Below are 15,953 nucleotides of genomic sequence, written 5' to 3' on the forward strand. Positions count from 1 at the left end.
TCAGGATTCAGAGAATATAACGGGAATTTCCTGGAAACATGCTTTGCCAGCTTCGGTGTAGCTGACCAAGAGACTGACCAGCAGCAAAGGTCCAGAGAATTTTTTCAGGCTTATCAGCTTCCAATGTATTCAGAGTTCAGGCAGGCATGCATATGCCGATGAATCAGGTTCCAATGTACTCACAGCCACTAGCTGAATATTATAAGTTGTGAATACACAGTGGAGAGTATAATACTCGAGAAAGTATATGGGCATATATGGCAAAGGCCTGTAGAAATTTGGTGAGAATGGACTGGACTAGTAACTTTGTTGCAAAGAACAAGTCTTCACGATGTTTTCCTTCACAAAAATCTGGAGATGAGCTTCGTCTTATTGCAGTGTAGTAATATTTTTGCCGGATACATATGGATCGTGGCTAATGCCTTTACAAGCTTTACTTTGGCTGTGTGCCCAACTTCATCCCACTTATTTTTCGCACGCACGCTTTCTAAGCTGTTAAACTTATTTTTTAAAAAAAATTCTATAAAAAAGTTACTTTATAAATCATATTAAGCCATTTTTTTCAAAAAAAAAGTTAATATTTAATTAGTCATGTGCTAATTTTACGTACGTGGGAGATGAGTTCCCAACTCATTGAGGAGAACACAGCCATATCTTTAGGAGCATCAAGATCTTGATATAGCTGCAAGCAAGGTTAATTTACACCTAGGGACAGTAAAGGGTCTAATTTTTAGCCTAGAAAATATGAAGGCGGTGTCTAAAATAATGTGCTGAATTTTTATACATTTTTTATCTAAAGATATACAAAAACTAGGTAGGGGTGTGAAAAAACCCGTGGATCTTAGCCCATTACCACCCTAGTCACCTCTAGCAATTCGCCTCAGTGACTAGGGCTAGCATGAGGAAATCACAGAGGAATTGAGGAATTTGAGAGAGAAGAGAGTACTGTTTCTATCTATATTTTCAAAAAGATTTATCTTACAAGTCTCCTGCAAAGCTCACCTACACCTAAAGGATAATTCCACCTTCCACACTCTGAATACCTGACGAATCCGCTTCCTCCATTTCCAGGACATATTCAGAATCCCCATCTCCTGTACGCACGTCCCCTGTCATACCATCGGGTGTGACACTCACACATGAAAATGTGTACCAAAAGCAAGCAAATAAACAGCAATGATATTCAGAATTTCAGATATGAAGCGCCACTGATAACATTATATACAAAATTGGTACACGGTAATATAACGTCCAGTGTTTGGTTAGAAACATAAATTTTGCACAGCCAAGTACCTAACATGCAGTAGGAACAATAATAATATAAAATTAACAGTAAAAAAAATATGTCTATGATCAATGTAATGCATATATCACAACTACTCTAGCAGACACAAATCCATAAGGGAAACACAAGATTGGCATCATAATCAGAAATTTCTAACCAAGCAAGACTCCACAAACTGTACCAAGAGCATGCCTTTACCATGCTCAAACTTCAGACAGCATGTAAGTTAGTGTAACCCTTTGTAACCTTGGTCATATTTGTTCAAGGTGTATGAAACCCAAATTAATCAAATAAATAAACAAATTCCACTTCTAAACAGCTCGAATCAGCTAATAAGCACCTAAATCTTATACTGAGCCTGAGATATTTGAGGAAGTCCAACAGAAATAGTCAGCGTTCATTCTTCTTCACTGTCAGCATACTTATTTTGTTGGCCATGAGGATAGATTAGGGAACACTAGTGCAAGGAGATAAAAATGTAAGTACTAACCTTCGTATCTTGCGTGGTTCTGGACGACCCATTGGCAGACCACCGTCCCTCCCAGCTTTCCTACCACGTTGACCGAAATTCGGCTCAAAAGGTGATGGCCTGCCCTGATCCCTCAACATACGGATAGCAACTTCAGGCGCAGAAACAAATAGTCCTAGTTTTTGCCTGTGTGACAATAAATCAACGGTCAGTACATCATTGTGCAAACTAAGGCTGTGTTTAGTTCACACCAGAATTAAAAGTTTAGTTGAAATTTGAACGATGTGATGGAAAAGTTGAAAGTTTGTGTGTGTACGAAAGTTTTGATGTGATGAAAAAATTGAAAATTTTTAAAAAAAAAACTTTAGAACTAAACACGGCGTAAGCAGAAGTTTCAGACTTACCCAGCACAAGGCTCAAGCATCAGCGCTGGAACAGGAACATCTGGAGGAAAGGCACCATGTGTAACTGGATAACCAAAAGAACAAAAGAGTGGATCATCAGGGTTGTCACTGGATCCATCACAGGTTGGTGAATAAATTCTGTAAAACCTTTAATTTCAAAGTATTTCTATTGCCTAAATAGTTAATTAGTTTCTAACATACCGATTAATTATTTGGTACCCTATCTGGAGTAGTTAGGAAGAAACAGTATAGTTAGGAAAATAGAGGATATATATGGTTTGCTAGGAAGTTACTGATTCAATTCTCGAGAATCAAGCTACTATTCACATGAACACTGGTATTGTAGAATCCCAAGTAATCCCAATAAAATGGACTAATGTACCTCCATTACGACTCAAGCAATGAATAGACAAGAAAATGGCTTTCTCCGAACCCTAGCAGGTCAGAACATCTAGCTGCACGTGCGTGAAACAGAGGTTATGATATGCGATTGTACCTCTGAGATCTTTTCCCTCAACTTGTTTGATACGAAATGCTGCCTGGAGAACCCAAATTTAGAATACAACCAAACCAACAGATAGGATATATCAGCTGAAATGATGACAAATTACCCGTATCACTGCCTGAAATGATGACAAATTACCCGTATCACTTGTGGATGCTCTTCGGCAAATCTCGCGCATTTTCTCCTCCTCCTTTTTAAGGTCAAGATTACATATAACATGACGTGAAGTATTGAGCATGAGAGCAGCTTGCTGAAATTGAGAGAGATTGTATTTGTTAGAACTCAAGAACATAATAGGCGAACGGATTTCTCCTCTGTCCATTGTAAATTCCCCTACCCCAAACTCCCAAAGCCTTCTTCACCCAAGAAGTTTTCATGGCCCCAAAATACAAACTAAGAACTATAGTGGGAATCCACTAGCGGAAGTATCATTATTAATGCTCGCTTTGTTTGTATCTTTTTTTCCCCTAGACATGAACTGCTGCAAAATTGGAGCTACGAAGCCACCATTATTTCATCAATGGTTCCATGGGTGCACAATAAACCTCTATTTGATTGACGATTGTGCATTTCACCACATTACAGTGTCGTGTGGTAATTTCCCTGCAAGATCGAGCCGGCACGTGTATAAATTCCCCACTCTCCATATAGACACCAATTCATGGTGATCCAGACCAATAACAAAGCCATCCCAGAATTGTCATATTTCGAGCAACATAAACACACGGGTTTATGTTGCTGACGTCATCATGACCAATACATGTAGGTATCGTGTACCCTCACGCTGAGGTCATAATGGTACCATGTTAACTTCAGCACATAAGTAAAATACTCCACCTGTTTCGTAGTATAAGTCATTTAATTTTTTTTCTAATCAAATTTTTTAAGTTCGATCAAGTTTATAGAAAAATATAGTACTTCCTCCGTTTCATATTATAAGACTTTCTAGCATTGCACATATTCATATATATATGTTAATTAATCTAGATATATATGAGTGCCTAGATTCATTAACATCTATATGAATGTGGGCAATGTTAGAAAGTCTTATAACCTGAAACGGAAACGGAGGTAGACTTATTTTTAACACAAAACAAATGTATTATGAAATTATATTCAATGTTAAACTTAATAAAACTAGTTTGGTATTTTAGATGTTGTTAATCTTTTTTTATAAATTTTATCAAACTTAACAAATTTTGATTAGAAAAAGGTCACACGACTTATAATATAAACCAAGAGAGTTAGTACACTCTTCGAGGGAGCATTAGCAAAATCGCAATTCCGCAAGCCGTCATGGAAATCCTCATAGGAGAAGAGAAGAGAGAGGGAGGAGAGGGCAATTGGCAAAAGAGGATCCCGTACCCTCCACCGCCGCAAGCGATCGACAGACGAAGCCTCCTTCTTCTTCTGGGGTACTACATCGAACGGATCGTCGAGCATCCCCTCCACATCCGACTCCTCCGAGCGATCCCGTCCAGTGGAGCGGCTCTCCGGCGGCGGCGGCGGAAGCAGCGTCAACAACCTCCCTTGCGCCATGCCCGATCAAATCCTCCCCCAGTGTGGGTGGGTGAGTGTCACCTTCGCCGGCTGCCCCTGCACACGCAGCAGCGCTGCCAGCGCATGAGAACGCGTGCATCCTGCGGCGGGGCCCAGGTTTTGTGGGGGGGGGGGGGGGGGGGGAGGGTGGGATCATCGATCAGTCTCCTCACCTCGCCTCGCCGCCGCGCGTAAAGCTTCTTCTCCAAGTTTCCACCGGCGGCTGCGCCTCGCGTCGGCGTCGGTTTCGTGTTTGCGGCGTCTCGACGTGGGCTCGCGAGCGGTGGGGAACTTGTAGCCTGTCGCTGACACGTGGGCCCAACTCGGCCCGTCGGGGGGAGCTAGGCCGTTGCCGCGAACGTGAGTGGGCCGTTGCCTACCGGACCAGGCTGGAACAAAACCTTCAGCACGCAAAACAAAACGATTCATTTGAGAATGATTAATTAAATACTAGTTTATTTTTTAAAAAATAAATTAATATTATTTTTAAAGCTAGAATTTTTTTAAAAAACATACCATTTAACAATTAAAGAAACGTGCATACGAAAAACTAAGGTCTAAGTTGGGACAAACGAACTTAGCCTCAGCCGAAAGGTTTCGTCCCTAGCCGTTGGATAGATGGGATGGACGGTTAGATGTGAACCACGTAAGCACGATGAGATTAGACCGTATCAGGGAGAGCATGTGTAACTAAGGTTAGCTGCGACATCAACAAACGAACAGTGATTTTTTAAAAAACAATCTTCCTGGCCAATAGTTTTTTCTTTTATTCTGCTAATATATGCAGGTGACTTTAGTCATTCTTCAGTCATCCGAGGTGTATATATTCCCATTTTGACAGAAGCTTCATCAATGGTAAGGAATGGGACAACACTAAGCTTGATCAAATGGCAAGAACTGATACAATACTGACTGGTGAACTGGGACACTCTTCAAGCTGACAAGGTTGAACTCAAACTTAGCAGATGGGGAACAAATGTTCTTCATAACGGGCTTCATAGAAAGTCTGTGCATACGCCGATGTATCAGGTTCCAATCTACTCACACCCAGTAGCTGAATATACAAATACGGTACGAATACCTGATGATATGGCAGGCTTGTAGACATTTGGTTGGAATGGACAGTGCTAGGAACTTTTTTGCAAAGAACAAACTTCACAATGTTTTCTTTTCAGGTGAGTGGTGATTGGTGAATGAGAATATGCTCCTTGTCCCAGGTTTTCCTGTGATCCATTTTACAGACAGAGTAACAGAGCTCCGAACCTCAAAGTCCTACCTGTTTGCGTTCACAAAAAAATCTAGAAATGAGTGCCGTTTTGTTGCGGTCTGTAATATTACCTACAGTTTCCCAGATACAAAAAAGGATCGTGTCTCCAATTCCTCTACAAGCTTCGGTAGTCCATAACAGTCACTTCATCTTCAGGAGCATCAAGGTCTTGATAGCTGGAAGCAAGGTTAACACATGTGAAAAATTGTAGCAAAAAATAAGTATCTAAAATAAACAGCAAATGAGTATTCTGAAGTTCAGATATGATGTGCCAGTGCTAACTTCAAATACAACTTGGTAGACATGTATAGGGGACAAATTTTGGTTAGAACATAAAGTTCGCAAACCTACATGCAGCAGGGAACAGCAATACCTTAAATCTGACAAACAATCTCCATGATAACGTATTGTACATCTTGCAAATGCTTTAGCAAGCACAAATCAGACTATATTGGAAACACCAAATTGACATCCTATCCTAATAAGTTTTTTAAAAATTTCCTAGCCAAGAGACTCTACAAACAATACCAGGAGCATGTTTTACCATGCTTCAAACTGTATGTAAGGTCCTTTGTGAATTGTGACATGGCCATGTTTGTTCCAGGTATATGAAATCCAAATCGATCGCGTGATCTGCTAATGAGCTCAAATTTGCAAGCGGATCACCAAATTTCGTAGTGAACTTGAGATATTTGCATATCATGGTCAAATGCTGTGCCAGCTTCGCTACAGTAGTCTGGGATTCTGTTTTTGGGAGTTGTTATATCCCTAGTACTGTAGTCTGGTTGTTTAAGACCTCAGTTTTTGCTTGGCTCTGGGCGATACCTACTTGATCAGGGTGTGATCAGTTTAGGTTTCCTGTGATACACATGTAAAGCTGGAATCCCCAGCAGACAACCTTTTGGCTTTCAATACAAGCCAGGTCATTGCGGCCTTTTCTCTAAAGAAATATTTGCATATCACGGTAAATTACGACAAAGGATGTCCAGCAGAACTCCAGAGAAATAATCAGTGTTCAGTTTTTGAACTATCAGCATACTTATTTTGTTAACGATGTTTCAGGATATTGAAATAAATTGCTTATGTCGCATGGTGAGGACAGAATAGGGAACACAAGGGAAAGGAGACAAACATGTAAGTACTAACCTTCGTATTTTGCGTGGATCATGCATATGAGGGGGTGGTAAAGGAGCAGCAAGAATTGGTGATGGGCCACCCATTGGAAGACCACCCCTCCCTGGTCTCCTAGGACGTGGACCACCAGTTGGCTCAAAAGGTGGTGGTCCACCCTGATCTCTCATCATACGCATAGCAACTTCAGGTGGTGCAGGAATAAATGGTCCTAGTGGGCTGAGATGAAAATGACAACGAATCAACAATAAGTGTATTATTGTGAAAACTAAGCACAAGTTGCAGACTTACCCAGCACCAGGCACAGGCATCAACACTGGAGGAGCAGGAATATCCGGAGGAAAGGCGCCATGCATAACCGGATCACCATAAGAATCATATGCATCATCAGGGTTGTCACTGGATCCATCATGGGTTGGTGAATCATTTCTATCAAACCTACGATTGCCACGCTCATCTCTCAGCCGACTCTCTATTGGTGGCCGCTGTCTGACTTTCTCCCTCTGAAAAATTGGCCAATACAAACAAGACAGTAAGGAACTTAAACAGTCACCAATTTGCAACTGACTAAAAACTAGGTAGTGAGGCTTACTGGAGCAGGTTGCTGCATGATAGGCGTCCCACCAGGTGCCTTGGGATCACTGCATGCAATATGTACAGCATAATCTTCTTTGGAATGTTAAAAATTAGTTCAGCCAAAAGAATGACAATGTAGAAAACATACCTCATATAGTTATCAAAATAAATATTTTCTCTCACTTTCGAAGTCAGTTCCCTAACCAAATCCGCATGTTTGAGTTTGAGATGCTTCTGGACAAACTCAGGGGCATGGAAAAGTTTTGTGCAGCCCTTAGCTCCACAGCCATATTTCCATCCATACTTTTCATCCCTTATTTTTCTCACATGTGGATCCAGCACTTCACTAGCAGCTGCATCAATCTTATCCTTTGCTTTCAATATTTCCATTGGATCCTGGCCTTGAATCCTATCTTGCCAGAAGGAATCAAGTTTCTTCTCCCATTCAGCTGCATTTGAGCTAGCCCCATTAAACGTCCTTGAATCTGCTTTCACATGCCTTAGACCTTTGGGCTCATTTGTCTCAGACATCCCATAGTAATCCACACCATGGATACGCCACAAATAGGTAACAAGAGTGTCCAGCAACTCAGCACCCTCAAGACCCTTTACAGCAGATGAACCCCGTATTATTACGATTGGTCCCATTGAACCATGTGACTTATCTTTCTCTGCTCTGTCATGATCACTACCTGACAGAACATTATTCTCAATACCCTTCTCTGAATCAAGTTTACAAATGAGAGCTTGAGCTAGCTCAACGTCAATTCTAATTCGACGGGGCTCAGAGCTAACTGGATGAGCCTTAGGAGCAGCATAATATAAATCATCTTGGCTCTTTCCAAGTTTCCCCTTTTTTCCATTAGCATCCGCATCATCTACGCTATTCCCAGATTTGTTTGTTGCAGAACTTGTTAATCCTGGACCACTGCACAGAGTGGCCAATAAAATTAAGTAAAATAGAGAGGGAGATAGAGAGAGAGAAGGAGGGGGGGGGGGAGAGGAGCATCTCACATGTCTAAACTCCCATTCTGCAAATCTTGGAGGAATTGATTTGCAGCAGTTCGTGCAAGTTCATTCCTTCTGCTTCAAACAAAAGATAATGTAGTTATCATATAAACGTACAAGAAAGTGGAGATGATATGGACATTGGAGACACAATGAATATGAGAAGATAGTCCACCATAATCTTGAAAATTCACTAAATACTAAATAAACAGCTAACCTTTCCATGACAATTTCAAGGTTAGTTGGATGGTACTTGTTTTTCAGCCTGCAACAAAAGCAAGAAGTGCAAAGAGTAAAACTTGGTGAAAAAAAAAATCAGTCATTAGATTATTCATGGAAAGGATGTAAAAGAAAAAGGTATTACCAGTCGTCGTTCTTATGAAGGTCAAAGTACGCTTTCTTCTGAGTTGTTATGTACTCTGACTTGTACTCCTCATATCTAATGATTAGCACAAACAGCAGCAATGGCAATTACATATTGTGTGAGCCACCATATTTGAAGGTACACTGTAGGACGGAATAAAATTCATCATCTCAAACATAGCATACCTGTGTTGAGCTTCATCAGGCGAAACATCATCTTCAAGCTCCTGCATGAACTGCTTGTAAGACATGAGGCCTTCCCTGTAGAGTACCAGTAGTCACTTTGCTTGCTTTCCACATGCAAAAATTTTGTATTGTGATGCTTACACAAGAATCCAATGTATGCGTATACTCAAAGAACACCACTTGAATGTATGACTAGTTCAGTTACTCATAAATTTGACAGTGCACCAACTAGAAGTTTTGTAACTTTTATAGTATAGGCATCGCAGCATGTGCCAGTCTCATAAATGTCTCATCTCAGTAGGTACAATTCGTGATTGAATAAATTAGAAAAAAAAATCAAAATACAGGATTAAGGCAATCCAGAATTGCATACATACCTACGAGAGTTAGCCGGGCCATCATTCCATCCACCACGTCCAGAATCAGTCCAATCTACACAAAATATATGTCATTGACAGACACTTCAATCTACAAGTAACTCAAGTAGACATGAAATATTTTTTGTACACAGTATGTTATGATTTTATCTACATATTTCAAGTGGACAGGACATAATTTATACTCCGAATGAAGACAGGAACGATAGTATTATATAAGCAAGGAAAATGAACTAAATCTAAAATATTCCAACTCATGTAGGACTTAAACCAGACAACTAATGGATACAAGACATCTTGCATAAACTAATGTGTACCTGGTGCACGATTGAAGTTTCTACCCTGACCTCTCTCATCCCCATATCCACCTCTTCCTCCTGCACCACCATGATCATTTCCATACCTAGGAGATAACCAAACAAATTAAAAGCTGCAGTGATGCTCAAAGTAGTGTATAATCACAGAAAGAAATATCACAAGGAACCAGAACCATTAATTTCCCTAATTCCTGCTAAATGTTATAACACATAGAGCAGCTCCCAACTCAAAATAGCACATAAATACCGTACGAAAAGGCGAAGAGGTACCATAAATCCACAAGAAAATGAGATGTAGCACTTCACCATATATGTTTACTTCATATATAAGAGTCAAATTCAGGATCCTTTTTGGTATCCTACCCAAATTACTAACACTTTCAGTTGACTAATAAGCACAGCCAGTGCCTTCAATAGCTCAGGATCTTATGGTCTTACTGGGATTCAACCAGGAGCTAAACATCGAGCTACTACAAGACATTCACAGACTACCCATGTGGCAGATGAAAAACGTCTTCTGGCCAAAATCCTAAATTGTGGAAAAACTGCAACAAACATAAATCTCTTCAGTCATTAATTTCCTAGTCCAAAACCTACTGTTTCCGAATGAAAAAAATGGGACGCATTCGAACTGCTCATTGCACACTCAACATTTTTTTTCATGGCTAAACCAATCTCACGACCACGGTTTTCGCACATCAATCGACCATATAAACTAACAGTCCAAACAAAAAAAAATGAGTCGGAAGCTTCTATTTCTCTCCAGCTATCAAACTCAACTCAAACCCTCCCAACTCCACACCACCAAAGCATCACAAACCCTCTCACCTCCTATCGTCCGGGTTGTCGTACCCTACTCCCGGCCCGAGGCGGCGCCGATCGAACCCGCCCCCGCCCCCCTCGTCCCTGCGGTGCCTCTTGCTCCCATGCGGGCCCTGCGGAGGGGGCCCGGGCGGCGGCGGCGGCGGGAGCGACGGGGAGGAGCGGCCACGCTTGCGGTCGCCGCCGGTGGAGGCGGAGGCGGGAGGTGGGGAAGCCGAGGCGCGGGCGACCTCGGCCATGGCGGGGTGGAAACCCTAGGTAGGGTGGGTGCTTGATCTGGAAGAGGAGGATCTCGCGGTGTGGTGTCGGGGAGCGGGGGATTCGGGGAAGGCGGAGGAAGACGATGCGAAGAGGAGAGACGGCGAGAAGGGGAAGGGCCCTGTGTTTTTGACTCGTCGTGTGGCTCCTCGGAGGCTGGGCGGTGGGACCCACATGCCGGTGTTCGACCTTTTTAAGATTTTGATTTAAAAATAACTTCAAACCGAATAGAAGTGATATATTCTTTTTCTTTTGTTTTCGCTGTGAATTTAAATGCAAGATAGTGGTAACTATTTCTGATTAGGGCTGGAGGGAAAAAAAAAAAAGGTCATGACTCGCTAACTCGCTCAGCTCGACTCGCAAGCCAAAGGCAAGCAACGGGTAAGCGAAAAGGACATCTCTAGCCTAAAACACCAGCCATAGTTCATGTATCATCCTACCAGTGGCGTGCAGGCAGCTGTCTCGACTCTCCAGTGGTATTTTTACATTTTATTTAGTTATATGTAAGTATGAAAATGATTTCCTTATTGATTTGCCTATATGTTTGATACTTAGACTGTATACACCATTCATAAACTTAAACTAATGTTGGTTTCTCTCACGAGTTTAATGAGACAACTCGAGTCGGCAAGCGAGCTGAACCGAGCTAGCTGTTATCCTAACAAACCGAGCTGAGCTTGACATTCAGCCCTACTTCTGATTATAAATCTAACTATACAATTTTGATGCTAAAAAAATTAGAAATATTTCTTTAAAGGGCTGAGAATGTGGGATTGTTTGGTGACTTGCCATATTTTTTGTGGCCAACAAATTGTAGTATTTTCTCAAGTATTCAAGTTGAGCAACCGATTAACTCTGCGACATATAGACAAGGTGTTAAGAAAGTGCGACAAGCAGTACCAAACACATGACCAAAAGAGATGTACGATGCCTACTGTATGGCATGTTAAGTTGGGTGCATAGCTGAATGATAGGGTTGTATTGTACTATCACACAGCATGTGGCTACTTCATTCGTGTGGTTTGATTCACACACAAGTAATGGATTCTTCTCATCTCAATCATGCCCCCCTGGGATGAGACTCTTAACTTTGTGCTGTTTACAGTTGTCCAACTGACTTATGAGCCATATTAAAAGTGGGCCCACATGTCAATGAATCAACACTGTTATGTAACAGCATGGATACAGAAAAATGAGCCATGTTGATGCTTAACGGTCAAAATTGCATCCCAATATGAGGGCATCAACCATTAGGTCCACCGATACAAAGCATCTAGCTTCCACAAAAAAGCCTCAAGGCCATTGCTGCTCTAGCAGCATGAGAGCATACACATTCTTGCAAACACCTAGAATTCTAGCCACAGGATGTTAATTCTCAAGTAAGTCATTATTAAACTGATAAACATCACTTATTGCTACATTACATGATGCTTAAAATACTTTTTATCGGGTCACAAAACAGTTGCAGGAGAGTGGAAATTGCCAGCGTTTGCAATCTCACTTTTCTTTTGAAGACTTTATTTGCTGGTTGTCTTGATTATCTTGTGGAGTGCTCTCTTGGCTTCCTCTAGTGTCTCCACCTTGTGAGGTACATCAAATGCCAGCCTCTGAATGTTGAACTGCAGAGAAAAAAAAATTGTAAATGGAGGATCTGGAAAAAGAAATTTCCTGCCTCAAAGAAAATAGCCTTGATAGTGACTGTAGACTTTTTGTATTTTACCTGTGCACCCTGGCGAACCCTTATATCTATCCCTTTGCTGTCTACTGATATAAGTGCAGCATCATCAACCTCCCCTTCTGATGACAAGAACTCTCTAAGTGGCTTCGAGAAAATTGCATTCAGCTCCTATATGTAGAGCATTAATCACAATCAGAAGCAGCTAGATTTTAAGGCATTACTGAATCACGCATCTGTACGCATTTGCACATAACCTAACGACCTTGTTGATCTGCTGATAATATCATACATAAACAGGATATTTATAATGCATATGGTTGCCAGATTGAATATCTAAACCTTTAAGCTTTGTTCACCACCATCAACTGCTATCTTGTCGGGTTGAATAGCTTCATACTCCTTGACATCTACCCATGCAACAGTGCCAAAGCCTCCAATGAAGTATATGTCGCTGTACTTATTGAAGATAGATTGTCACAAATCATAATTTCACAGGCATCTATGTCAAGCAATAATGCTTTCCAGCAAAAAAATTGTAGATGTTCAAGGGTAAAATTTCAAATCATAAATAGATTAGGCAAAATGAAATACAAGATTAATAAGTCCAGACCTTATGTTCTGCATCCTGTAATAGTAAAAATTTCCCCACTGTTGAGATGCCCATTGTTGATGTTTTGCAACATACTGCTTATGTGCCCACTCCTGAGGAATGCATGTAATTCAGGTCAGTTTATGAAATATTTAAAATCACTAAAAAAGAATGAGTTTTTTTTCTCTGAATTCACTATTAAAGACAGGCCATACATTCCAATTTTTTTTTCTGTAACAGCAATGAGAAAGAAACTATTTTATTTAAGCCCATGCCATGACAGTAGTGCAGGCTAACTTCAGAAAAGTTGTTAGCTTGGAAAATTTTATCGTGATATCTCAGTACACATATGGCTTTCACACAATAGTAGCATCACCGTACGACCTAGCGCTTTAATTCTAATTGGGCAGTGACAAACAGAAAAGTAATTTCCTAGCTGACTGTAATATAAACAACAAAGGGCAGCTCTATATAAACCTGTTGATCTTCTGGCAAAGGATATACATCACCAAATATTGTGACACGTGCATTTGACAGTCCACTCCATCCAGGTACCTGTGGAGAAGGATCACATGCTATTATAACAATAAGGAACCTCTATGCTGCCCCAGTAAAACATATCAGGTAGCTCCATACCTGGACAACAAGTGTGCATCTTGGGTCAGAGAGCAAGTTCCTTGTGTGTATTGCTAACGGTGATAGTGAAAATATTGGATCTGTACAATGCATCAACCAAATAATTACTTATGGGGACCTAATGGACTGCATTGCTTTTGTCCAAAAAATAATCAATTAGCTAACTTACGGCCCATCGAGTCATTAGAAAAATCAACAAGCGAACCAAATGGGTATCCAGTACGCCGATGATGCATGCCAGACATGACAGTGCACAGATGAGCAAACCGCGCCTGCCAAGTACAGTCATACAAATGAGGCGAGAATTGGAGACCACATTCAGTAGACTCAAAAGAATCTCAAGGGGCTAACTAACAGGAGCTACCTGTTCCATCAAGTTGCGAACAGCCAATGCCGGCGGAGGTAGACCATGGGCAAAAGTCGCACTCTGCACACCACCAGATATAGGTGTTCTAAACAAGCCAGCTCTGGATCCACTCGAGTCAGTGGTAGTATGCGTTGATAAGGTCGTGTGTGGCTTGTCAGTTTTGGTTGATCCAAGAACTCCATTCTGACTCGAAAGAGCCGAGTCACTCTTCGGCTGTTGCGTAGTAGGAATCAGTCATGTAAATATCAGATCACAATGCAGATTTGTGTAACTAAAATGAGTTAACTCCATCAGTTTTGTTCTCTTAACAACATGACGATAAATACTATCAACACTAACCCAGACACACGATTCCTAACTAACTTTATCATTTGGTAGCTTCCAAAATGCTTGCTACAAAAGAATCATCTTTTCACACCATCTGGTAAACCAGCTCAGCCTATTTCAAACGCATCAAGCACCGAAATTTACACCTCGGTAAGGACAACATAGAACTATCCAAGCACGCCCACACACACACCTCGCATCCAATCCAGCATCGAACTGAACTCCCTACACACAATTAATACAGCCAACCTCTTTCCGGATTCAACCAATCCGTATTACCACCCCCATCAACTCACAGTCTCACACAGCACACTAATACCCAACCATAAAACCCTTCGCCTTTATCTCTCCTCGCTCCACCGCACGCGAGGCGGCCGGCGTTACCTTGATAACGGGAGACCCGTTGGGCGTGACGCCAGCCTGCGCGTCGTCCTTGGCGCCGCCTCCGCCACCGGCTGCGGCGGCGCGGAGGGGCCCGCAGCACGAGCGGCCGCCGGGAAGGGCGAGTGACCGCGGGGCCAGGCGGGACCGCGGCTGGTGGGAAGGCAAGGCCGGCAGGGAGGCGGCGGCGGTACCGGCGAGAGCCTCCATTGGACGGGAGGGGCGGAGAGGAGAGGCGGCGCCGCCGGACGACGGTGAGGAGGAGGAGAGAGAGTCGCGGCGGAAGGCGGCTACGGAGGGTGGAGGAGAAAGGGGCTTTGGTCTAGGATTTTTGTGCGAGGGTGTGTGCGGGGGGTGGGCCCGGGGGTGACGTGGCGTATCCTGGGCCGTCGGATTTGATCTGGATGGGTATCATGCTTTCTTCTTGTTACTATTACTTGGGGGTGGAAAAGGTGGCTGTTTAGGTCATTTGTTCGTTTCTTTTTTTCTCTTCTTCTTGCTATTAACATGATAAAATTTGAGAAGTAATTAAGGTTGTCGTTTACGGGTGATTTGAGCCATGTTTGGAGATCTCACCCAGCTACCGTTTCTGCTAAAATCTTGAGAACCTGAGAAGTTTTACCACAGAATTTGAGAATGTGAGAATTTTTACCGCAGCAGAATCCAGTAGCTAGAAGTTGATTCTCCCCATGGCCACTAGGCCCCGTTCGAATCTTTTGAAGATGAATATTAAAAGCGGGGCACACAAAACGAGAAAGCCAATTAATTAAGTTTTAATTATTGTACAAACTAGAAAATTGAATATATTTGATATTTTAAAGCAACTTCCATATAGAAAGTTTTTACACAAAACACGTCGTTTTGTACTTTGAAAAGCGTGCTAATGGAAACCAAGATAAAATCTTTATCTTTGTGAGAAAAGAACAGGGCCTAGCTACCTAGCTTATTCTCAGAATATGAAGCTTCCATAGTCTAAAATTCGACACTATGTTTTCCCAACTTCTACTACCTTATTTTTCGTGCGCTCACCCCTGAAATACTCGACGATGTATATTTTGCAAAAAAAAAAACTATACAAAAATTGCTTTAAAAAAATCATATTTGTCCATTTTTAAGTTTTTAAGCTATCACTCCCTTCATCTCAAAATATAAGCGATTATAGATAGATAGGATACATCCTAGTACTAAGAAACTAGGTAGACTTTTGTGTACATTCTTAGAACTATAATGTATATCATTCATCCAAAATCTCTTATATTTTAGAACGGAGGTAATTAATCATGCGCGGATGACTTACCTTGTTTTCCGTGCCAGAGACCACAACCTTGTCTATATCTCTACTATTTTCCTCAAAAGGTTTCTGTCCCGCTAATCCAAAAGGCAAAGGCAAATTCAAACAAAATCAGATTCAAACCATAACTTTGATGGGATCAGCTGTATGGACTCAATATGTCGCATTTTCTACTAG

The 15,953-nt window shown here is 41.6% G+C and overlaps 3 protein-coding genes across 3 annotated transcripts; all 3 read right to left on the bottom strand.

Moving 5' to 3' along the window:
* Positions 1–729: 729 nt before the first annotated feature.
* Positions 730–5,238, bottom strand: LOC127781881 (uncharacterized). The gene is made up of 7 exons (XM_052308943.1): positions 4,376–5,238; positions 4,029–4,259; positions 2,770–2,913; positions 2,655–2,697; positions 2,159–2,222; positions 1,776–1,940; positions 730–1,109 (listed from the first exon to the last, which is right to left on the bottom strand). Exons 2-7 carry the CDS (start codon positions 4,200–4,202, stop codon positions 1,079–1,081), a joined length of 621 nt encoding a protein of 206 aa, XP_052164903.1. The 5' UTR covers positions 4,203–4,259; positions 4,376–5,238; the 3' UTR covers positions 730–1,078.
* Positions 5,239–5,392: 154 nt separating this feature from the next.
* On the bottom strand, positions 5,393–10,615 carry LOC127781878 (serrate RNA effector molecule-like). The gene is made up of 12 exons (XM_052308940.1): positions 10,256–10,615; positions 9,428–9,513; positions 9,111–9,165; positions 8,734–8,808; positions 8,549–8,623; positions 8,402–8,449; positions 8,191–8,259; positions 7,325–8,104; positions 7,193–7,241; positions 6,892–7,103; positions 6,616–6,819; positions 5,393–5,645 (listed from the first exon to the last, which is right to left on the bottom strand). The coding sequence occupies exons 1-12, from the start codon at positions 10,486–10,488 to the stop codon at positions 5,585–5,587; spliced, it is 1,947 nt and encodes a 648-aa protein (XP_052164900.1). The 5' UTR covers positions 10,489–10,615; the 3' UTR covers positions 5,393–5,584.
* A 1,094-nt stretch (positions 10,616–11,709) lies between these two features.
* Positions 11,710–14,792, bottom strand: LOC127781879 (uncharacterized). The gene is made up of 9 exons (XM_052308941.1): positions 14,489–14,792; positions 13,775–13,990; positions 13,580–13,682; positions 13,411–13,490; positions 13,252–13,329; positions 12,796–12,887; positions 12,525–12,636; positions 12,228–12,353; positions 11,710–12,126 (listed from the first exon to the last, which is right to left on the bottom strand). Exons 1-9 carry the CDS (start codon positions 14,693–14,695, stop codon positions 12,025–12,027), a joined length of 1,116 nt encoding a protein of 371 aa, XP_052164901.1. The 5' UTR covers positions 14,696–14,792; the 3' UTR covers positions 11,710–12,024.
* Positions 14,793–15,953: the final 1,161 nt, after the last annotated feature.

This window comes from Oryza glaberrima, chromosome 8 (genome assembly GCF_000147395.1).
Source record: "Oryza glaberrima chromosome 8, OglaRS2, whole genome shotgun sequence".
Classification (NCBI taxonomy): Eukaryota; Viridiplantae; Streptophyta; class Magnoliopsida; order Poales; family Poaceae; genus Oryza; species Oryza glaberrima.

What these genes read in the sequence shown, in the direction of transcription:
- LOC127781881 (XM_052308943.1), bottom strand. Translation starts at nt 4,202, where the DNA reads ATGGCGCAAGGGAGGTTGTTGACGCTGCTTCCGCCGCCGCCGCCGGAG. An exon ending in CATTTCAGGCAGTGATACGG is followed by an intron (nt 2,698 to 2,769) that starts GTAATTTGTCAT and finishes TGGGTTCTCCAG; the next exon opens with GCAGCATTTCGTATCAAACA. An exon ending in ATGCTTGAGCCTTGTGCTGG is followed by an intron (nt 1,941 to 2,158) that starts GTAAGTCTGAAA and finishes ATTGTCACACAG; the next exon opens with GCAAAAACTAGGACTATTTG.
- LOC127781879 (XM_052308941.1), bottom strand. Translation starts at nt 14,695, where the DNA reads ATGGAGGCTCTCGCCGGTACCGCCGCCGCCTCCCTGCCGGCCTTGCCT. An exon ending in ACGGGTCTCCCGTTATCAAG is followed by an intron (nt 13,991 to 14,488) that starts GTAACGCCGGCC and finishes ACTACGCAACAG; the next exon opens with CCGAAGAGTGACTCGGCTCT. An exon ending in CTTTGCCAGAAGATCAACAG is followed by an intron (nt 12,888 to 13,251) that starts GTTTATATAGAG and finishes TGCATTCCTCAG; the next exon opens with GAGTGGGCACATAAGCAGTA.
- LOC127781878 (XM_052308940.1), bottom strand. Translation starts at nt 10,488, where the DNA reads ATGGCCGAGGTCGCCCGCGCCTCGGCTTCCCCACCTCCCGCCTCCGCC. An exon ending in CCTGATGAAGCTCAACACAG is followed by an intron (nt 8,624 to 8,733) that starts GTATGCTATGTT and finishes GCTAATCATTAG; the next exon opens with ATATGAGGAGTACAAGTCAG. An exon ending in GATCCACGCAAAATACGAAG is followed by an intron (nt 5,646 to 6,615) that starts GTTAGTACTTAC and finishes CCTTGCTTCCAG; the next exon opens with CTATCAAGACCTTGATGCTC.